The 18,900-nt window shown below is 59.7% G+C and overlaps 8 protein-coding genes across 8 annotated transcripts; 5 read left to right on the forward strand and 3 right to left on the reverse strand.

Moving 5' to 3' along the window:
- The first annotated feature begins 3 nt into the window (after window positions 1-3).
- THITE_2109417 (uncharacterized protein) lies at window positions 4-688 on the forward strand. Its single transcript, XM_003650109.1, has one exon. It carries the CDS (start codon window positions 130-132, stop codon window positions 439-441), a length of 312 nt encoding a protein of 103 aa, XP_003650157.1. The 5' UTR covers window positions 4-129; the 3' UTR covers window positions 442-688.
- Window positions 689-1,529: 841 nt separating this feature from the next.
- THITE_135415 (uncharacterized protein) lies at window positions 1,530-4,292 on the forward strand (the record flags this gene model as incomplete). Its single annotated transcript, XM_003650110.1, has 3 exons — window positions 1,530-1,585; window positions 2,012-2,763; window positions 3,190-4,292. 3 exons carry the CDS (start codon window positions 1,530-1,532, stop codon window positions 4,290-4,292), a joined length of 1,911 nt encoding a protein of 636 aa, XP_003650158.1.
- A 142-nt stretch (window positions 4,293-4,434) lies between these two features.
- On the reverse strand, window positions 4,435-6,160 carry THITE_2109419 (uncharacterized protein). The gene has a single exon (XM_003650111.1). It carries the CDS (start codon window positions 5,737-5,739, stop codon window positions 4,789-4,791), a length of 951 nt encoding a protein of 316 aa, XP_003650159.1. The 5' UTR covers window positions 5,740-6,160; the 3' UTR covers window positions 4,435-4,788.
- Window positions 6,161-7,920: 1,760 nt separating this feature from the next.
- Window positions 7,921-8,793, forward strand: THITE_2039657 (uncharacterized protein; the record flags this gene model as incomplete). The annotated part of the gene is made up of 3 exons (XM_003650112.1): window positions 7,921-8,091; window positions 8,249-8,402; window positions 8,477-8,793. Coding segments are annotated over 3 exons (642 nt in total), but the record flags the coding sequence as incomplete, so codon positions are not given.
- A 1,683-nt stretch (window positions 8,794-10,476) lies between these two features.
- Window positions 10,477-11,623, reverse strand: THITE_2085338 (uncharacterized protein; the record flags this gene model as incomplete). The annotated part of the gene is made up of 3 exons (XM_003650113.1): window positions 10,477-10,915; window positions 11,004-11,409; window positions 11,497-11,623. The coding sequence occupies 3 exons, from the start codon at window positions 11,621-11,623 to the stop codon at window positions 10,477-10,479; spliced, it is 972 nt and encodes a 323-aa protein (XP_003650161.1).
- A 509-nt stretch (window positions 11,624-12,132) lies between these two features.
- On the reverse strand, window positions 12,133-13,679 carry THITE_2109421 (uncharacterized protein). Its single transcript, XM_003650114.1, has 2 exons — window positions 13,143-13,679; window positions 12,133-13,086 (listed from the first exon to the last, which is right to left on the reverse strand). The coding sequence occupies exons 1-2, from the start codon at window positions 13,443-13,445 to the stop codon at window positions 12,292-12,294; spliced, it is 1,098 nt and encodes a 365-aa protein (XP_003650162.1). The 5' UTR covers window positions 13,446-13,679; the 3' UTR covers window positions 12,133-12,291.
- A 261-nt stretch (window positions 13,680-13,940) lies between these two features.
- On the forward strand, window positions 13,941-15,034 carry THITE_2042893 (uncharacterized protein; the record flags this gene model as incomplete). The annotated part of the gene is made up of 3 exons (XM_003650115.1): window positions 13,941-14,046; window positions 14,119-14,414; window positions 14,477-15,034. 3 exons carry the CDS (start codon window positions 13,941-13,943, stop codon window positions 15,032-15,034), a joined length of 960 nt encoding a protein of 319 aa, XP_003650163.1.
- Window positions 15,035-15,573: 539 nt separating this feature from the next.
- THITE_2010769 (uncharacterized protein) lies at window positions 15,574-17,954 on the forward strand (the record flags this gene model as incomplete). Its single annotated transcript, XM_003650116.1, has 8 exons — window positions 15,574-15,723; window positions 15,865-16,674; window positions 16,732-16,765; window positions 16,828-16,952; window positions 17,080-17,157; window positions 17,209-17,476; window positions 17,541-17,715; window positions 17,780-17,954. Coding segments are annotated over 8 exons (1,815 nt in total), but the record flags the coding sequence as incomplete, so codon positions are not given.
- Window positions 17,955-18,900: the final 946 nt, after the last annotated feature.

The following is an 18,900-nucleotide window of genomic DNA, read 5'->3' on the forward strand; positions in this document are numbered from 1 at the left end:
AACGCCAGCCAGCTCTTCGTCCTCCTAACTCATCAGGAAGCCGCCACGGGTACGAAACTTGCCGCTGTGAGCGTCGACATCGCACACGCCACTCTACGCGACTCGTCATCAATGAAGACCATCGCCATCATGACAATGGTCTTCTTGCCGGGAACGTTCTTGTGCTCGCTCTTCGCCGTCCCCACGCTGCTGTGGGATCAAGACGAGGTCATTGGGCCGAGGTTCTGGGTCTTGTGGGCGTTCACGATTCCCATCACCGTCGCCACCGTCGGAGCCTGGTTCGTCTTGACTGAGTGGGAGGGCATTGTCAAGCACTGGAATCGTCGGAGATTGGGAACAAGCGAGAAGATCACGACTGGCGAGGGAATTCCGAACAGCTCTAGGTTTGCTGGATCCCATGTAGTAGGGCTAAAACGATCCCCAACACTTCCAGGGCCGTGACGGGCGAAAGCAACGGGATGAACCGGTTGGGAATTGGAAGAGGACAAAAGGAGGCCATCTCGGTAGTTCAACGTATCATGGCGTAGCCCTACTCCATCGAGATGTGGAAGACGGTGAAGGACGAGCTTGACTCCTCAATGTGTCACCTAATTACCTCGAATCTGGCGAACGAACCATCATAGATAGAACTTACCTATTACTACGGTGCCTGAAACGAGTACGACAGTTATGGTCGAGAGTGTGCCGACACGTACGGAGAGGAGGTGCTTGAGATAGAAAAATGGGCTTGCTGCGGCCGTGACAGATTCTGACTGGAGACGTTTAAGAGGGAGTGGCTACTTTGGACGACGAGTTCTGCAGGCCTCAGCGAGAATTACTCAGTGGAACAAGATGGTCATGCGCGGCCACACGGACTTCAAACCCACGTCGAGACTCAAGGGGGCAGGGTGGAATTGTACAATAACTGAGAGCGAGTAGGACCACTCTTCCGCAGGTTTGGCAGGTGAAGTGGAAGCAGCTGGTCTCCCAAAGCCCCAAAAAGCTTCCGGGAGACGACTTCTACGGAAAGAGGAGTTTCCCTGGTGAAAAGTTAGTTCAAGAGGTGGTCCAAATAGTAAATAGTAGCTCTCATGGACTTGCTTAATCTGTATGTTGAAGCAACTCTACGTGATTCCCGTCGGGATGCGGACGCTACTCCAGTGGTTGACACCTGGCTTACACTGTGCGCACCTGAGATGGGCACTTGACATCTAGTCTGAACTAATTTACCTATGTCGCGCAACACCTTGCATGTCCAACACCCCTGGAGATAGCTAACTCGTCAGACTTTGCTCGGAAGAGCATCAACTTCCTGACTCGCTAATTACACCGAAGCACCCGACGTTTTCAATGGAAGCTGTCGTAACTTGTGTGCGCATGGTAGAGAAGCTACCTAGGGATCAGGGGTACTGCTAACCCGCCGATCGCTGTCCCGATAACGTTACCAAGCATTGCGTCCTTGCCACAGGCCAAACCCGCAACAGCGCCCAGTGCCTGTGACGTCAACGCCTCCGATCCTGCAATTACGCTGCTCAAAGAGCACCTTCCCAATGCTCCCCAATCCTCCTCTTTGCCTCCTCATGCAGATGCGGCCCTTGTTTTCCACGTCAATTTCGAACGTTCCGGGTGATTTTTGCACCGCATGCTTCTGGCCGGTCATTCTCCGTGCTGCTTCCAATTCTCACTGCAGATCACCGAACCTGGAGCCGGGCGCGGCACACATCATGTCTTGCGATCCCTTGGGGGCTGACCTGAATTCAAGACCATGATCGTGCGTGTGCAGCACTGCTTAGCTCCGCGTCATCGACTCGAGACTCGAGAACCGAAACCCCGAGTACCCGAGCCCTGAGTCACTCGTCAGTTACCCCCCCGCCATCCTACGCAAGCCCGTCATGGACCGCGAGACACAGGACACCAAAGAAGACGAAGCGCCGGACCACGTCCGCGATGCCTCCGACACGACGCACGACACGGCCGTCGACTCCCACCCCAGCCGACCCAGCCTAAGCCGGGCTCTCTCCATCGTGCCCAGCGCGGCCTCGGCCGTCGCCGGCCCCGTCGACTTCTCAGAGCTGCCCGGGCTGCCGCGTCTGCGCTACCAGATCCTCGAGTACAAGGCCAAGCTGTCGCTGATCGTGTTCCTGCTCGTGCTCGAGTCCAGCCTGCTGCCCATCTCGCTGTACTACGGCCTCGTGCTGGGCACGACGCTGCGCCGCGGCATCGTCTTCGCCATCATCACGTCCTTCTTCGGCATCGTCACCGGCATCGAGTTCTCCCTGCGCTCCTACAAGCTCGTCTTCAAGGGCGACGCCTACCGCCCCGTCGGCGGCACCCGCTGGTCGTTCGACTACACCCACTGGACCCTGACGCTCGGCTACGCCGTCATGACCGCCATCCTGATCGGCGCCTCGATCCCGCACGACCCGCTCGTGCGCCCGCTGGCCATGCCCGTGCCGCTGTTCTTCATCCAGGTCGGCCTGCAGCTGGCGTGGAGCGGCTGGATGGACCGGACCGGCCGGTTAGCGCCGTTTCGCATCAGCTCGGTCGCCAAGGGCGGCAGGGTGCGCCCGATGGTGTTCACGCTGATCGAGGACGTCGTGGCCGTGGACGGCGGGGGCGGGCGCGAGTACCGGTATGCGTTGTTGGCCCGCTACGACGCCAGTCGGCGCTTCCGGGCGATGATCGAGCAGCAAAATTGGTTTTGGGCGGTTGGCGCCCTGATCGATGGGGTCGGCACCATGGTCGTCATCTGGACCGTGCCGGAAACAGTCGCATACGGTGTTGGTACGCCTCTGCCCTCTCTTGCTTCCGTTTTGAGGAATCAAGCACTCTGTTAATGACCTTATTTGTTTTTAGGCTGGGGCAGCCCCCTTGTATTCGCCCTGATCTGGACCACGATTTCGGTCTCCTGGGCCGTCAGGTCGCTCAGGAGGGAAAAGGAGCTGTGGCGAGAGGAGCACACGATCGAGAAACAAAGAGAGTCGGACACGCAACAAAGACCACAATAAGAATAGCAGCGTTGTTGGCTTGTCCATCGCTTCGTGAAACCGCACAAAGCGCTTAAAGGCCAGTGGCCTCAGTTCTCGGCCCACCGTTGATTACCGCCAACATACGCAATGCTTTCATAAAGCGGCTCCAACGCCATGCCTCACCATGATGGCCCATGAGTCTCCTCGCACACCTTCCGTCATCTCGCTCTTGCATTGGCAGTCCTGCCGCTCACCAAGATGGCGCCCACCCTTGCCACGCTCCCCCCGGAGCTGCTCATGGAAATCGCCGAATGCGAGCCCCTCGACCTGGCCAGCTTGTCCGCGCTCATCCGCGTCGAGAGGTACTTCTACCATTTGCTGTGGCCGGTGCTGTACAGGCGCAGCCCCAAGAGCTTCTTCCACTGCATCCGAACCGGTTCTGTGGCGGGCGTGTCCAAGTTCATTGCTGCCGGCGCGGACGTCAACGCCAAGATCGACTTGTACCCCGACATCCAAGATTTCTTCGGACCGACGACGCCGTTGATGACTGCCGCGGTGAGGAACCGCGGTGAGGTCGTCGATCTGCTGCTGCGCGCGGGTGCGGACATTGCTCTAAGCACCCCCGTCTTCCTTAGCCGCACCATCCTGGCCGACAACATTCACCCGTGTGCTAGTATCGCGGAGCACAACGCCTTCACCGTGGCGCTCGCGCTCGGCTACGACGGTGTCGCTCTTCAGCTGGCCAAGGCGATGGCCGACCCCGACTCGGTCGTCGCCGCGACAATCGCGGACAAATGGACGGCCCTCGAACTAGCGGTCTTGTGCCTGCGTCCCAAGATCGTTCGCCAGCTCCTCGCATCCGGGGCACGGCCCAATCGACAGCGCCCGCGCGGCGAGGGCGCGCCTCTGCACATTCTCATGGCGAACTACAGCTCGAACGAGCGGGTTGGTTGGGCCCCCAACGGCGCGGCCGCGTTTACGAGCGTTGTCATGGCGCTGCTCGAGTACGGTGCGGACCCCTTCATCAAACGACAGTGCTGGGCCCACAAGGATGACCCGGACTCGGAGGAGTGCCGCAAGCACTGCGTCGTCGTCCCTTGCACCGCTGGCGCCTGCTCGCCGTACCCCCAGGTGCGGAAGCACTTCCGGGATCTCGCGCACCGGCAGCTCTGCCCCAAGTTGGCCTGCAAGGCCAGCCGGCACCAGTACGCGGTCAGGAGTGAGGATATTCCGGGGCATTGTGACGTGGGGCCGGATGAAGTAATTGATATGGCGAAGGTGGAGGCAGTGACGGGGCTGGATCAAGCGGATGGAACAAGGGGAACGGCGCAGTGTATGTTTTGAGGGTTTCGACGCGGGAGCCGACTTCCGCTTCCAGGACGCAGGCATGCTGGGCTTGTATTCATAGCATGGATAGACGGTGTTCTGGTTGTAGCTTCGAAGATTTATGTTCATACACTGCCTCAATAGTTGTCCGCGATCTCCACGGTCGTTTCTTCGTGCGTATTACCAAGTGGTCTGCCCTGCCATTCAGGCCCCCAGTTTCATGGTAGGAAGAAAGGGGTGCAGAATAAAGCCACGCATCCCGAAGCCGACTAATCGCCGTGAGGATCAATCGAAGAAACAAACAAAATACGAGAACCAAATCAAGCGTCATGGCCACGGAGGCGATGCCTGGGTAATACAAGGCTCTGCAAAGCCCCTGAAAGCTCCAAGGTTGCTGTGCCAAGTGGCCACCTCTAATTATGCCTTCTAGTCTAACTCAGCGTTTCAATAAGACTCATTGCGATGCATTGCCCACGCGACCCCATCATGCTGACCCGTTCCACACGCCCGTCCCTTAGATGACATTCCGCAATTCCTGTCCCGCCAAGAACCTCCGCAGGTTGTCGACGATGAGCGCCTCGGCGCCCTGCGGCCGGCCGCCGGCGGCGTGCGGCGACAGGATCAGATTCGGCGCCGTGTACAGCTTGTTCCCCGCCGGCAGCGGCTCCTGCTCGAACACATCCAGCGCGGCCCCGCCGATCTCGCCCTTGACCAGCGCCTCGTACAGCGCGTCCTCGTCGACCGACGACCCGCGCCCCACATTGACCACCCACGCGTGCTTCGGCAGCAGCGCCAGGCGCTCCCGGCCCAGCGCGTGCCGCGTGCTCGCATCGCCCGGCAGGATCATCACCAGCGCATCCGTCTCCGGCAGCAGCGCCGGCAGCGCCTCCTCGCCAAACACCTCCACGCCCGCCCGCACGCCGGGCCGCCGCGCCACCCCGCGCACCGTCGCGCCCAGCGCCTGCAGCAGCGGCGCCAGGCACCGGCCGATGTTGCCGAACCCCCAGACCAGCACGCGGGCGTCGCGCAGGGTGCGGAAGGTGCCGGGCGCCCGGTCGGGCTGGGGCCCACCCAGGTGGCCCGGCCACTCGCCGCGCAGCTGGCAGTCGCGCATCTCGAAGAAGCGGCGGGCGGCGTTGAGCAGCAGGCCCAGCGCGTGCTCGGCCACGGTGCGGTCGTGCAGGCCCGAGCCCGTGGTCACGCGCACGCGGGCCACGTCGAAGCCGGCCGCCAGCACGTCGTTGGGCCCCGCCGCCAGCGACTGGATCCAGCGCAGCCGCGGCAGGTGCTGCGCCGCGAAGGATAGATTGGCTGCGCTGTTGGCCCACGTGATGAGCACTTCGGCGTCGAGAAGGTCGTCGGGCAGCGTCGGCGCCCGCGCGTCGTACCGGTGCAGCGTCACGGTCGGGAAGCCGGCGAGCGCGGCCGTGTCGAGCTCCAGCGTGTTGGGGTAGAGGACCTTCATTTTTTTTTTTTTCTTTTTTTCTTTTCTTTCTGACTTGCTCTCTGTCGCGCTGTGCTTCAAAAGGGCGAGTTTGCACGGGGTGGGTGTCACGCGGCGGAGGGAATGGCTGGGTTTCCTGTCGTTGTTGAGCGGGAGGTTTTGTTCTCGAGGAGGGGGTTCAAGGAGGGGAGTTTGGGGTATCTACACTAACTCCGGAGTAATTGGAGCTCCACGAAGTCGAGATGCGGGGCAGCGCAGCCCGAATCGCGTGTGCGGTTCCGGTTGCTCGCCGGCCGTGGGGCACTGCCAGTGGAGTGATTCCGCGATCGGTCCCGCTAAGCAGCTGTACGTTCACTTGAAAACACCTGGACCGCTTGTTGGCACGGGTCTGCAAGAATAGGCAGTACGGATAGTGTCCCTGGCCGTCATGCCCCAAAACCAACCAGACGGGCCCGAAGACCTTGCCCCCGCGCCGTGGCACAACCACCGGGCCGACGACCTTTTCGGCGCTGCACCCGGCACTTCGGCCGGGCCTAGCCCAGTTTTGGAAGACCCCGCAGGAAGCACACCGGAGTCCGCTCGGAAGACGTGGATTGGCTGCCCTGCTGTCATGGAAAACTCGGTAAAACATTGGACCGAGCAGCCGAGGGGAACTGTCATCAAGGGCCACCAAAAAGGTCAGGATACACTTGGCCGTACCTCCATCAAATCTTGGACCCTACGCCCCAAATCTTTTGCGTGTTGTAGTTGAAGAGCAGCTGTTTTTTTTTCCTTCAAGGCGATCCTCTTGATCGAACGGAATTTTCGACGGTAATGCTTGCCCAGGACCTTGCGTACGGTTTTCTTGACAACCCGGCGGGGGGCATGCCCCTAACGGGGCTGCCCAGCTCATCCGAGGGTTCCGTTTAACCATCTGGACTATGTATCGAACCTAGGCTTTGTTGAGCTTCTTCGGCCGGCCACTGCGTAGCTTTGTTTCGACGGTTCCACGTTCCTAGAAGCGTTTGAGCGTACGGGAGATGCAGGCCAAACTGCAGTCGAAGTTGGAAGCCAAGGTTTTGCGCGATACCCCGGCTTGTCGAGCCGCAATAATTGCAGCCTTCTCCGTATCCAGGAGAAACTTTCGTTTCCCCGGATAGGCCGGACATTGAGCGACAATTCTAGCCTAAAAGCTCGCATTTTGGCCTGCAATTGACGAAGTTGTGGTGGTTGGAAGAAAAAGGGTGGTATGGGGTCGAACGCGTACGCGACGTGTAAGTGGGGTGCCAAGGATGGAGTGTGACTCTACTTTGTGACCATAACTTTAAGATGGTTGGCACAGCAATGGAGCTGATTGCCCTGGGCACGCAAAGAGAGCCGAAGCTGAGCGGAAGCATGACACAGTAGGATGGGCAAGGAAACGATATGTAAGCCGAGGATCGGAGGTAGGTCGTTGAGCATTAACAGCGGCCGATTGGGGCCCAGGGATGGGAGAGATGGAGAGGGTGCAACCCAGAGAGAATGTGTGAGAGAGAGTGTTTGTACAGTGTGTATGAGAGAGAGAAGGCCTGAGTTTAAATGCAACCACCTCGCCCCGACGCTGAACACGGCGAAGGCTACCTATCAAGTCGCCCTCCCCGGCCTCCCCGACTCTGGCCCCCAAGCGTTCCACATGCTGCCGTCCTTCATCTTCTGCATCGATGCGAGCGGCTGCTGCCCATACGACACCGACACCACGTCGGTCCGCACAATGCCCGCATTTCCCGAGCCCGGCATAACCTCAGGGTGGTGCGTGTGACCACCCGCGTCGCTCCCCTCCAGACTGCGGCCCCCATCCTCGGAAATGTCCATGTCGCGCCCTGTCCCGCTACTGCTCTCCGGCACAGTCGGCAGCTCATCCTTCCCGCGCTCCTCGCCGTTCTTGAGGATGCTCTCCTCGCTGCCCGCGCGCGTTTCGTCCAGGAAGGTCAGGCCGTTGGGGTCCTTGGTGCCTCTCTTGCGGTTCCGCGAGCTGGACAGCTCGATGGCGCCGCCGGAGCGGTCGCCGCTGCGCGCGGGGCCGGACCCGCCGATCGTCTGGATGGGGGGGTAGTCCTTGCCGCCGGTGTGGCTGTTGTGGCCGCGGCCGCCGCGGCTGCCCGTCAGGCTGCCGAAGATGCGCGAGCTGAAGATCTTGTCCACGAAGGGCTGCAGGATGGGAATGCAGGACGCGATGATGATCACCTGATGGCCCACCCGCCCTACGGCATGCAGTTCAACCACCATATGGGCGGCTACCGCCAGGGCCGTCCCTCGTGGATGGACCCCGGCTTCTACCCTGTTGAGGAGCGGCTGATTCAAGGCGCCAAGACGGACGCCGACGCGGCGTTCCTGGTGGACATTGCTGGTGGTGTGGTCCGTCAACCCCGGTCTTTTCTCTCTCACTCAGACACACACACACACACCCACACATGAGACAGTTCCTTGTCCTGAGTTGCACCCGATGTCCAGATCACCAGATTACCAGGTTGGGGAGGAATAGGGAGGCACTAACTCCCTTGTTGCTGAACAGGGCCACGACCTGGACGAGTTCCGCCGCAAGGTGCCGCACGCGCCTGGGAGGCTCGTGCTCCAAGACCTTGCGCCGGTCATCGAGCAGGCGCAGTCGCTGAACTCGCGTATCGAGAAGATGGTATACAACTTCTACACAGAGCAGCCAGTTAAGGGTAGGTTACCCTTTCGCCATTCTCTGACGTCAGCAGCGGCGACGAGTGCGTTGCGCTAACAAGACCCACTCCAGGAGCCCGCGCGTACTACATGCACTCGACGCTGCACGACTGGCCCGACGTCGAGTGCGTCAAGATTCTGGACCGCGTCAAGGAGGCCATGACGCCGGGATATTCGCGGCTGCTCATCAACGAGAACGTGATCCCGCCGCGGGCGGCGCAATGGGAGGCCACGGCGCTCGATATCATGATGCTGACGCTGCTGAGCTCGCGCGAGCGCACCGAGGCCGAGTGGTACAGCCTGCTGCAGGACCAGGCAGGCCTGCGCATCACGGGCATCTACACAGCCCAGAATGGTGTGGAGAGCATCATTGAGTGCGAGTTGGCTTGAGCAATGGAGCCGCCGGCCAACTTGCCACCCTCGTAATTAGCTGGTTGGGGTAGGGTGAACTAGCCTGGTGGTGTTCGGAGACGTAATGTCAAGCTTTCCCGCAATCTAACGTGCCTAATGAGAAACGTTGCCATGCCGAGAGACACTTTGCAAGTGTGCCCGTTTCGAGCAGCAAGCCGTCCCGTCGATCCTGGTGCTTTCCGAAACAAGCACGACATACCGGCCCCATTCTGGAAGCAGATCGAGAAACAACAGACAGAAGGACGATTGACAACAGACAGAAGAAGGACGATTGGCTGACGAGCCACAGGCCGCGCACTTTCCACCGGCGTTTTCAAAAGCTAGGACGAGATACCAGTCCCGTTGTGGGCGCAGTCCGACACGAACAGCCGAAAGAACTCGAGCCAGACCTGAACCTCGATCGGTGGACTCTGACTGGGCTGACCAGATAACTCGACGGGACAGGGTCGCCACGTTCCTGCACAAACGACAAATTCATGTGGCTGTCCGGCTCCAAGCCATCTCCCCCCTGGCTGCCACAATTCAATGAACGCCACTACTGAGAAGTAGAGCCCGGCAGCGATCTGGGAGCACGCGGACGGCCAAACGGAGGGCCAGATTCTTCTTCAACGGCAAAGTGTCGTGACCTCATCTCGGCTTTCGTGCGGCACCCCTGGCCGGTCCCGGCCCAGGCCTCCGGGCCCGGATACGGCAACCAAACGTGGAACCACTGCCGCCCCACCAGCAGGCCACAAACGATCCATTCATCACACGATCAAGGTGTGCTTAACAGTCGGTCAGCTTGACGATGCTTCCGACCAGCGACGAAGAGGAACATACCGGTAACCTACGGCAGACCCGGAAGGTCGAGGATAATGCTGGTTTGAAAGGTTCGAAGAGAAGAGAGCGAGATGAATCCCCCGGACAAACCCGGAATCCTGGGGACCTAAACTCAGCGTCGCTTCCGCTGCTTGTCGGCTTCGAGAGAGGGCTGCGAAAATCCCCACTTTTCCTTCAGCCCTCCGGTAACTATCGCAGTATACTGCCGGTTTGTAGCCGCTAATGTCGCAAGACAGTATGTCTAACGCAGTGCCTATGGCGCGCTTATGAACAGGGATGTGTCTGGTTTGGCGGCTTTGGCCTGCGAGAAGGCATATGCTCCGTTGGGATGGAAGGGAAGAAGTTCGTCAGATGACAGCGGAAACCGCCCGCGATTCCGGCCAAGCCCAACTTCACAAGATTGCTAGGCGAGGATGAAGCCGTGCTAGGCGATTTCGGGTCAACATTACAATTCCAGTGAGGTCTGAGAAACAACGGCAGAGATGCTTGGATTCCAGTGTGGAAGGTGGGTTGGTGCTTGGTGGGTTGGTGGGTTGAGTTCCAACTCTCCAACCCTGAGTGCTTCAAATACCGGGCCCTAGTCCATGCTGCGCACCATGCTTTTCAATAGGTCTCTATTGGCAAGTAGCTGGCGTAAGCAGCACCTTAGCTAGGTGCCATGTAGTCTTGGTAGTTTGCTCAAAGACACATGCCTACCTATGTCACGTAACAGCATAAAGGTTGGAGAAAGGAAAGGAAGCTTAATAGGTTGGTGGTTCACTTCCTTTTTCGAATAAAAAATATATACAAAAAAAATTAAAAAAAAAAAATAAAAATAAAAACTAACTTCAGGCCCGAAAATCTTCAGTCAGCAAATTTTTCAGCCTCTTTTGGTTGCTCAGTCTTCTCCTCCTCAGGCTGCCGCCGCGATGAGTGCGGCACCTCGTCTCTCGTGCTTGGCCCCCCAGTCAAGCTCGTCGAACTGGGGAGCCACGGAAGCGACGGCTCCGAGCCGAAGAGCCACCCACACTGCCGCTCTTGCAGGAGCGCGGCGATCCGGTGGCGGGTGTTGGTGGTCCGGTCAGCCAAGTCGAACGGCCACCGATCGATGTCCACGCCCGGCTCGGGGACGTTCCTTCGCACGGCCCAGGTTTCCGTCTCCGCGTCCCACCGGTACGTCGCCTGGTAGAAGGTCTCCCACCACTGGTAGCGCCACAGCCTCGCTGTGCGCTTCCTGCGGTGGCACGGGGAGACCCGCGACCCGTCGACCCAGTTCTCGTCTCGCAGCTGCGAGGCCGTGATCCTGGCATCCGCACGTTAGCACCGCCATGGGGTGCGCGCCGCCACGGGGTGGTTAGGCGGCGCCGGGGGGGGGGGGGGGGGGGGCTTACCGGAAGTAGGTGTCGCGGCTGATGAGCCTCCTGACGTCGGCGCCCTCGACCCAGTCGCGATCGTCGCTCCAGACGTAGGCGACCATGAGCCAGTTGCCGCAGGGCCGTCTCCGCTCGTCGTCGGTGAGCTCGCTGAAGACGACGCGGCGGCACGAGCCCAGAGACCTGCCGATGGGGCCGCGACATGGCTCGGCCTGCTCGCCGGGCAGGACGGGGAAGAGCCGCCAGGGGAGCTGTGACACTTCCAGCGTCGAGGGGAGGGACTGGAAGAGACAGCGGACGAGCACCCTCCATGCCGCCAGGTATTGGGCCTGCGGTCTCTGGAACCCGACGGGGAAGTGCTCGGATTCGACCAGCCACTCGAACCGGCGTGGGCTCTCGCCGCCGTATTTGGCTGGGTTGAACTCTGTCCAACAACATGAGTTAGTTTTTCCCTGATTGGGACATCGGGAGCAGCTCGGGAGCAAAGGTAAAAGAGCTTAGGTTGCCGTACGGTGGCCGACGACGGTCTGCTCAGCCACCCACTCGCGGTAGAGCGCCGTGTTGTCGTCCTCGTTCGACGGGGGCTGGCGCATGAGCTGGTCCTCGCGTGGCATCACTCCTCTTCGATGGTAAGACATGGTGACGGTGGTTGCTTCGACTGGAGTTGGATTGACTTGGATGTGTTTGAGTTGGATAAATATGGGAGTGTTCTGGGAGTCGAAGGCGTTAAGGAAGAGAGTGATGGATGAGATGGATGTGTGATCGATGGTCCGGAAGACCGCACACCTGGTCGGGGCCTCTATATTTATACTTGTCGGGAGCGTCGCCAGAGTTTTCGCCCACGTCATGGCCCCGATGATTGCGGATTATACCGTCATCGAGGACGCATGTGTCGGCAGCAACAACACTGTCCGCTGAGGTGATGTATATCGACGGGCGACATGTGAATCAGCTCCTTCCAGCGGTGAAGTAAGGATGAGTGGCAATGACGTCCGGGAGAAGAGGGAAGCTCGAGGCTCGCAGATTCGGAACTGAAAGAAACACATGTACATGACCATAAAGCTACGTAGCTGCATCCAGGTGAACATTTGTACATACAATCCATATGCAAGCTTCGGCCGGGGCTATCCTGACGGCACGGATGCCGCCCTGCTGTCCCTGTGCGCATCTTACACCGCGTCAGATGCTACCGCAGGAGAAGGCTTTTTATCCTAACACTAGCAGGCTCTAGAACATCGCTACATCCAACCGCGGCCAGCCTAGCGCGTCCGTCCTCTGGACTATCCTCGACAATGCATCCGCGTGGTTACGCCGCCAGCTGCACGCCTAACTCCCCACATACAACCTCCAGCTTCTGCACGTCACAAGCAGCGGCCTCCTCGGGCAGGACAAAGTTCGCATACGGCTGCCCCGCGCGGTGCACGACGGTCTCGATGCCGGCGCCGTTGGTGAACGTGATGGCGCGCACGTACCGGCTGGCGAACCGCAGGCGGAACGCCTGGCCCGCCGCGATCACCAGCGTCTGGCCCTCGCGCACGTCGGTCCACCCTTGCCCCGCGGCCTCGTCGTCCCGCAGCTGCACCCGCAGAAGCCCCTCCATGACGCTGAAGCAGTGGTCCACCGTCGGGAACGTCAGCCACCGCCCGCCGAACGGACCCGCGGCCGCGGCCTCGGCCTCGGACCCGCCTGCCGTGTTGTAGTACTGGTTGGACGACTCGATGCTCGAGATGGCGAACTTGCCGGCGCACTGCTCGGCCGTGATGAACGGCCGCGACATGACGCCGCCGAGCATCCAGCGCGGGCCCGTGTTGGCGCGCAGGAAGTACGGCTCGAGTGGGCCGGGCAGCGCGTTCTCCGTCTCGAGCCAGTCGCCGACCGCCGGCGGCCGGTAGTCGCGCTCGAAGTGCACGTCGAAGCGGTCCTTGGCCGCCATGACCTTGGGGATCAGCAGCGCCCGCAGGTCGCGGTCGTCGTTCTCGGGCACGATGACGCCGCCGTAGCTCTCCGCAACGTACCGGAAGAAATCGACCCAGTCGCCGGGCGCGACCAGGCCCATCGTCTCGGTGTGCGGGCCAAGCATCTCGGGGTTGTGAATCACTTTCTGTCGTGCCGTTAGCGGTGGCCCGCCCGTTCATCCTGGGCGGCATAAATGCTTACCGGTGGCACGTAGGCAAAGTCACCCGGCCCCATGATCCTGCACTTGTCGCCGTTCCAGAGCTTCAGGTACCCCTTGGTGACGAGGAAAACGTCGTGAGCTTCGGCATGCCAGTGGAAGCCTGGGGCGTCGGACAAGACGGCGCCGCTCGAGAACACGGCTATGCCGCCGTTGGTCTGCTTGGATGAGGCGAGGATGCGGAACACGCCCTTGCTGCCCGGGATGGTAAGCCGCTCGCCCTCGAGCTGGTCGATGATGTAGTTGGTTCTGGCTTCTGGCGGCACCGAGTGAACCGGGATGCCCATCTTCGTGCGGTGTGACGGTTGTTTCTAGGGTTTGGTAGGAGTGTAAGAATGGTCAGGGGACGACAAGGGTTGTGGACCAGAACCGGTGGTGTTGTGTTCCCAATAGAGGGCAGCAACAGGTTCACTGGGAGAGAGAGCAAAGCTTCAAGGTTGGGATTCTCGGTGGATTGGAGACCCGCCCTGGCACTTATATTGCGCTGCCACTCCCATTCTGCCCCGCAGTTCGCAGATGCCTGTGTTTGTTCATGACGGAAGACAGATTCAAGGGTTGCCGCGTGCCGGCTTGCGCGTTGTACTGGACGGCCCCGCTGGTGCGGATCCTCGGAAATTCCGAACGGCCTCGGACCTTAAGCCGGATCTTCCGAAATATAAGCCCGATGGCCCGGGGCCCCTCATTCTGAACCCAGTTTCACCTGTGGTGCACTTTCAACCAAGTAGTACTTGTAGGGCCCGTGCCATTGCTCGACGTGCTTTCGCTGGCTCGCCGCAGATACCATGGCAACTCCTGAGCGGTTCACTGCTGTATACAAGGTGGTGGAGGACCAGGAGATAGACGTGGACATCTACCTTCCCCAGCCATCAACTGGCGAAGTCGTCGCTGGTCACCCGATCAGTGAGCCTCTTTCTCGCTGTTCCTTGAGTGCATGAGTGCAGATCTAACCTAAACGGCCAGTTATCGACATCCACGGCGGCGCCTTCATGCTCGGCTCGTCAGCCATCGTCAACAAAGACCAGATCCAGGACTGTTTGAACCGAGGATGGATTGTGCTGGCCCCGAACCACCGGCTGTGCCCGCAAGTTGACTTGTTAGAGGGGCCGGTGCGGGACTGCCGCGACCTTCTGGCCTGGGTCTATGACGGCGGACTGCAAAGCGCTGTGGCATCCAAGACAGCCATCTCCTATCCTCTGGACCTCGACCACGTGTTTGCCTTCGGGACGTCTTCCGGTGGTACTCTGGCTCTCTGTTTGGTAAGCCATGTCTGTCGGATTTGGGAAAACAGCGAGGAGGAACTGATCAAGGCCGTAATTAGGGCTTCGGCGTCCCCCGCCCAGTTGCAGGTATTTTCGACCTGTACGGGCCCTGCAACTTCTCTGACAGCTTCTGGCGGACCGAGCTGCCGCATGTTGCCGCAATTTTGCCCCCCGGACTCACCGAAGACTTCATCAACAAGGTCTACCAAGAGAAGCCGGTACCCATCCGCTCAGGTGTCTCGCTGGAGGGCCAAACACCGGGCCTGTCTGACTTCAGCGACCCGCGGCAAGCGTTCGCCTTCACGCAGATTGCGCGGGGGACTATTCTCAACGCTATCAATCACAAAGGCGACCTCGATCTAGTAGATCCGCTAAGAAACGTCAGCCCTGCGTTTCCGCCCACCTTCATTGTGCATGGCACGGAGGACGCCCTGGTTCCCATCCGCTTGAGCCGGGACCTCCATTCCGCGCTGGTAAAGCACGGTGTGGAGTGCGGAATGGAGGAGATCCCTGGCGAAGAGCACACGTTCGCCGCCAAGATGAAGGTGGGATCGCAGACTTGGGAGTTGCAACGCAAAGGATTTGACTTTTTGGAGAACTTGGTGAGGCGGAAATAGGCTTGAGGTTGCGGTATCGCGTACACTTTGCAGCCCGGGGGCTTCTAGGCAACGTGGCTGCCGATCTTCAACCAAGCCGCAGGCCGGGATGTATCGAGACAGTCCACCGTAGGGCAGTGGCCTCAAAAAGAACGCTAGGAGGAAGAGCTGATGTCATAGGCTCGTGTGTATTGCGCCCTCAAGTTCACACCATCCATGAGCCACGTTCGATATCATGTGCCGCTTCAAAGTGCCGGGGGCGACTGCCGGCAAGGGCAAGAACAAGGCCCAGTAACCCCAGTAACCCCAGATTCGGTTTTAGCGGAATCTTCAGTCGGCAAGCAGGGCCCCAGATTTGCGGGGTCAGTCTGGGGGTGGGCCCGATCTGGCGTTGGGGATCCGGGGTTTTGGTTCCTGTCATCCCTGGATCTCCACCACACGACCATGGCAGCATCCCACACTGCTGAAGCACGCCGCGTACTTCGGCGTAAAGCCGCAGACAGAATAAGAGTTGATCTGCTCTCCGGGAGGACCGGGCCAGCATGGACCTGAGAGGGCCGCCGCCGCGCCCCGGCCAGAACAGGGGCCACAAGGTCCGTCGACCTCGCGCCGCGCGAGCCTGTGATTTGTGTCGTGCGAAGAAGAACAAGTGCGACGAGTTGTATCCTTCCTGCACCTACTGCAGAAGTAAGTCGATAATGGCTCAGCAGGTCTCACATCTCCGTATCGGCTGACATGACCCAGACCGAAATGTAGACTGCGTCTATAACGGGCAAGATATCAACCGGCGACGGTTCATGCCAGAGTACGTCGTTTGGTGTCGTGTCGTGTAATTATACGTCTGGTTTGAGCTTGGAAAGACGACTGACATTCTGAACTGCTATAGATACGTCCGGCACCTGGAAGCCCTTGTCGACCAGCTGACCGCCGCAAATAGGTCGCGTGTGCGGGATGGGTCCGAATCCCAGTCCTGCGACTCAATTACTTGCATTCCCCCGCTGGCATCACCAGGACATTACGATGACTATCTGGGTACTACTCAGGGCGTAGCAACGCTACGCACAGGAACCAGGCAAGGCGGCGGCCAGGAGGTCTCCGGGGTGAACCGCCATACTCGCAACGTCGAGTTCTACGGCCGATCATCGTCTGTCGCCTTGCTTTCTCGAGTCCAACGCTCTAGCGGCGAACATGCCGTCCAGACCGAAGAGGGCGCCGACGCTGACGCTGACTCCGACGGGACCACCATTGTCTCCAGCCTCCACAACCCTGTGTTTACTCCGCAGGGCGAGAGTAGGATCAATCAGCGCCAGGAAGATCCGGCCTCCGTGACCCATTCTCATTACCCCCAATGCCGTGGCTTTCTCGAGGGGTTCTTCTCCAGCATTCACTACATCCACCCCGTCATTGACAAGGCGCATTTCTTCCGCCGATGCGAGCTCTTGTGGTCTGGCACGGATGCTGCAATTCAGCAATCGAGCTTCGCGGCATTGTACTACAGCATTCTCTCCCTTGGGGCGCTGGTGGGCGTCAGGGACGACGAGCCAGTTGACGGTATCCCCAATCTCCAGTGGAGCCGGAAATTCTTTGACGAAGCACGGTCTCGGTGCAACAGGCTAGGCATGGTCACCGACCTCGACATGGTCCAATGCTACTTGTTCATGGTACGCGAATGTGGTCCGGAGATCGTGATGCATCAAAGCTAACCGACTGTGGCTCAGGCCAAAGTTTGCCAGAACGAACTCAACCCTCACTGTTAGTTGGACCGGATGCGACACACATATTCAAGCAGTCGGCAAGTTGCTGACCTCCTTCAGGGTCTTACATGTACATTGGCCTCGCGGTGAGAACCGCCTTGGCCATGGGGATCAACAGGGAGCCTGGACCGGGCACAAAGAAGGATCCTGCCGAACTAAGAGCAGAGGCCCGAACCTGGTGGCAAGTAACGGCCTGAGACCTGATGCTGCTTCAGGGGCTGCGGCTGACTCTGGTTGCGGACATATAGGGGACTGTACTCTCTTGAAACGTGAGTGTCTCCGACATCGAACAAGGCTTCATGCTGACTTCAGTTTAGGGAGATATCGTTTGCCATGGGCCGGCCTGATACTCTCGGCGCGGATCCGTATCACAACCGAAGGTTCCCCCTTGTCGCTGGAGAGGAATCGGGGAGCCACTCGGATGCAGAGCCTCCAGACCAGCTGGACCCGACGTACTGCGCCATCATCAAACCGATGGTGGACTTCGCCAGGATAACCAGGAAGGTATGTCTTGGTATCTACCTGCAGGACAGCACTACCGCGAGGACGGTTGCGCTCGCAAACCAGATCGAGCGGGAGCTGGATGAGTGGGTCGACGGCCTTCCCGGACGAATCCGCCCACGAACGAAGCCGGCCAGCGAGCCGGAGACCCTGAGAAGCAGCAAGGAGCCGCGGTGGGTGAAACGGCAGAAGCTGGTGCTGCTGATCCGTACGTCCCGTCCCGTCCCGGTCACGCATCTCCAACTCGTCAGGCTGCCAACTTCAAGCGCTAGGATACCACAACCTACGGATTCTCTTGTTTGGGTCCCTGCTCCTTACCTCAACGTCCGCCGAACGCGCCGCCATCCCGCAGTCCGTGGAAGCTGTTCAGAAATGCCTCGAGTCGGCGAAGCAGACCATCCAGGTCATCTACGACGTGTACCAGCACCACGCCTTCTTCCACACATGGTACGCCTCAATACCACCCCTTTGTTCTCTCAACCGATCCATCTGACACAATGTCTCTTCTCAGGTTCTACAACACCACATACACCGTGTTCGCCGCCTCCATCATACTCGTCTACGTCACGCAGGAAGCGAGCGAGGGCGAGACAGCACCACTCCTCAAGCTCGTCGGCATGGCAGTCGAGATCCTAGAGACGATGGACGAGTGCGTGGTGGCGGCCAAGGCCGCGCAGATGCTGCGCCGCGCGGCAGAGAGGGCGGAAAGGAAGTCCTCGGCGACGGCGGCGGCCGCGCAAGCAGCGGCGCCGGTGCCGCCGGCGCACGCCAGCCCCGCTGCTGCTGGCAGTGTCCATGCGGCTCCGGCCCAGAGGAGCGAGGCGATGCTGCAGCTGAATCAGTACTGGGGCCCGCTGAGCTTTGTGGGCGGCGAGATGGACTTGGATTTTGGGTTTCCATTTGCGGCGGACCTCGATGGCGCGGGGGCTGCGTTGATGGCGCTGGCGGAGCAGTCGGAGATGCAGGGGTGAACTTGTCCCCTGGGATGCTGTTGATGATTAATGTGGTTTTGATCCCTACCGACTTGGAAGGATGTGCTACATTCAACCTCGGCTACGTTCTCACCTTCGTAGGTTCATGGCGTTAACACGCCTAGGAGACCACAACAAAGGCAAGGACTGTCGATGGTGTTTTCGTGCCCCGCCTTGACAGGATTCCATCACCTCGTGCTGTCTCCCCACGAAGCTGGTTCTCAGGGAGTAGTAAGTGGTCCTGGCACCGGCAAATCCGGATGCCCACATCTCGGGAATTCCGACGTGCTCCACCACGGACCCCGACTCGGCCGACTTCTCCGGCATCCAGCCTCCCATGCTACAATTGTGGCAGGCACGAAGGACTCAGACCGATAGGTTTGACAGTCAGAAACTTGCATGTGTATGAAAATCTAACCAAGCGCTGACGCTCTATGATGATACAACCGAGAAATCCAAGGAAAAGGGGTGTTTAGGAGTATCTGCTGTCACCGGTGACTTGGGCAGGCGTCATGCAATTCACATGCAATTCAAGAACCCTAATAAAAGCCGACCTAGGTACTAGACCTTGACTGTGCCACCGCCCAGTAAGTGGTGAAGCGAAGCTTAGCTGCACCTTGCCTTTTTGAGGTGGTCGAACTGGCTTGCGGTGGCACAGCCA

The sequence above is a fragment of the Thermothielavioides terrestris genome, chromosome 1 (assembly GCF_000226115.1).
Source record: "Thermothielavioides terrestris NRRL 8126 chromosome 1, complete sequence".
Classification (NCBI taxonomy): Eukaryota; Fungi; Ascomycota; class Sordariomycetes; order Sordariales; family Chaetomiaceae; genus Thermothielavioides; species Thermothielavioides terrestris.

What these genes read in the sequence shown, in the direction of transcription:
- THITE_2109417 (XM_003650109.1), top strand. Translation starts at nt 130, where the DNA reads ATGACAATGGTCTTCTTGCCGGGAACGTTCTTGTGCTCGCTCTTCGCC.
- THITE_2109421 (XM_003650114.1), bottom strand. Translation starts at nt 13,445, where the DNA reads ATGGGCATCCCGGTTCACTCGGTGCCGCCAGAAGCCAGAACCAACTAC. An exon ending in ACTTTGCCTACGTGCCACCG is followed by an intron (nt 13,087 to 13,142) that starts GTAAGCATTTAT and finishes ACGGCACGACAG; the next exon opens with AAAGTGATTCACAACCCCGA.
- THITE_2109419 (XM_003650111.1), bottom strand. Translation starts at nt 5,739, where the DNA reads ATGAAGGTCCTCTACCCCAACACGCTGGAGCTCGACACGGCCGCGCTC.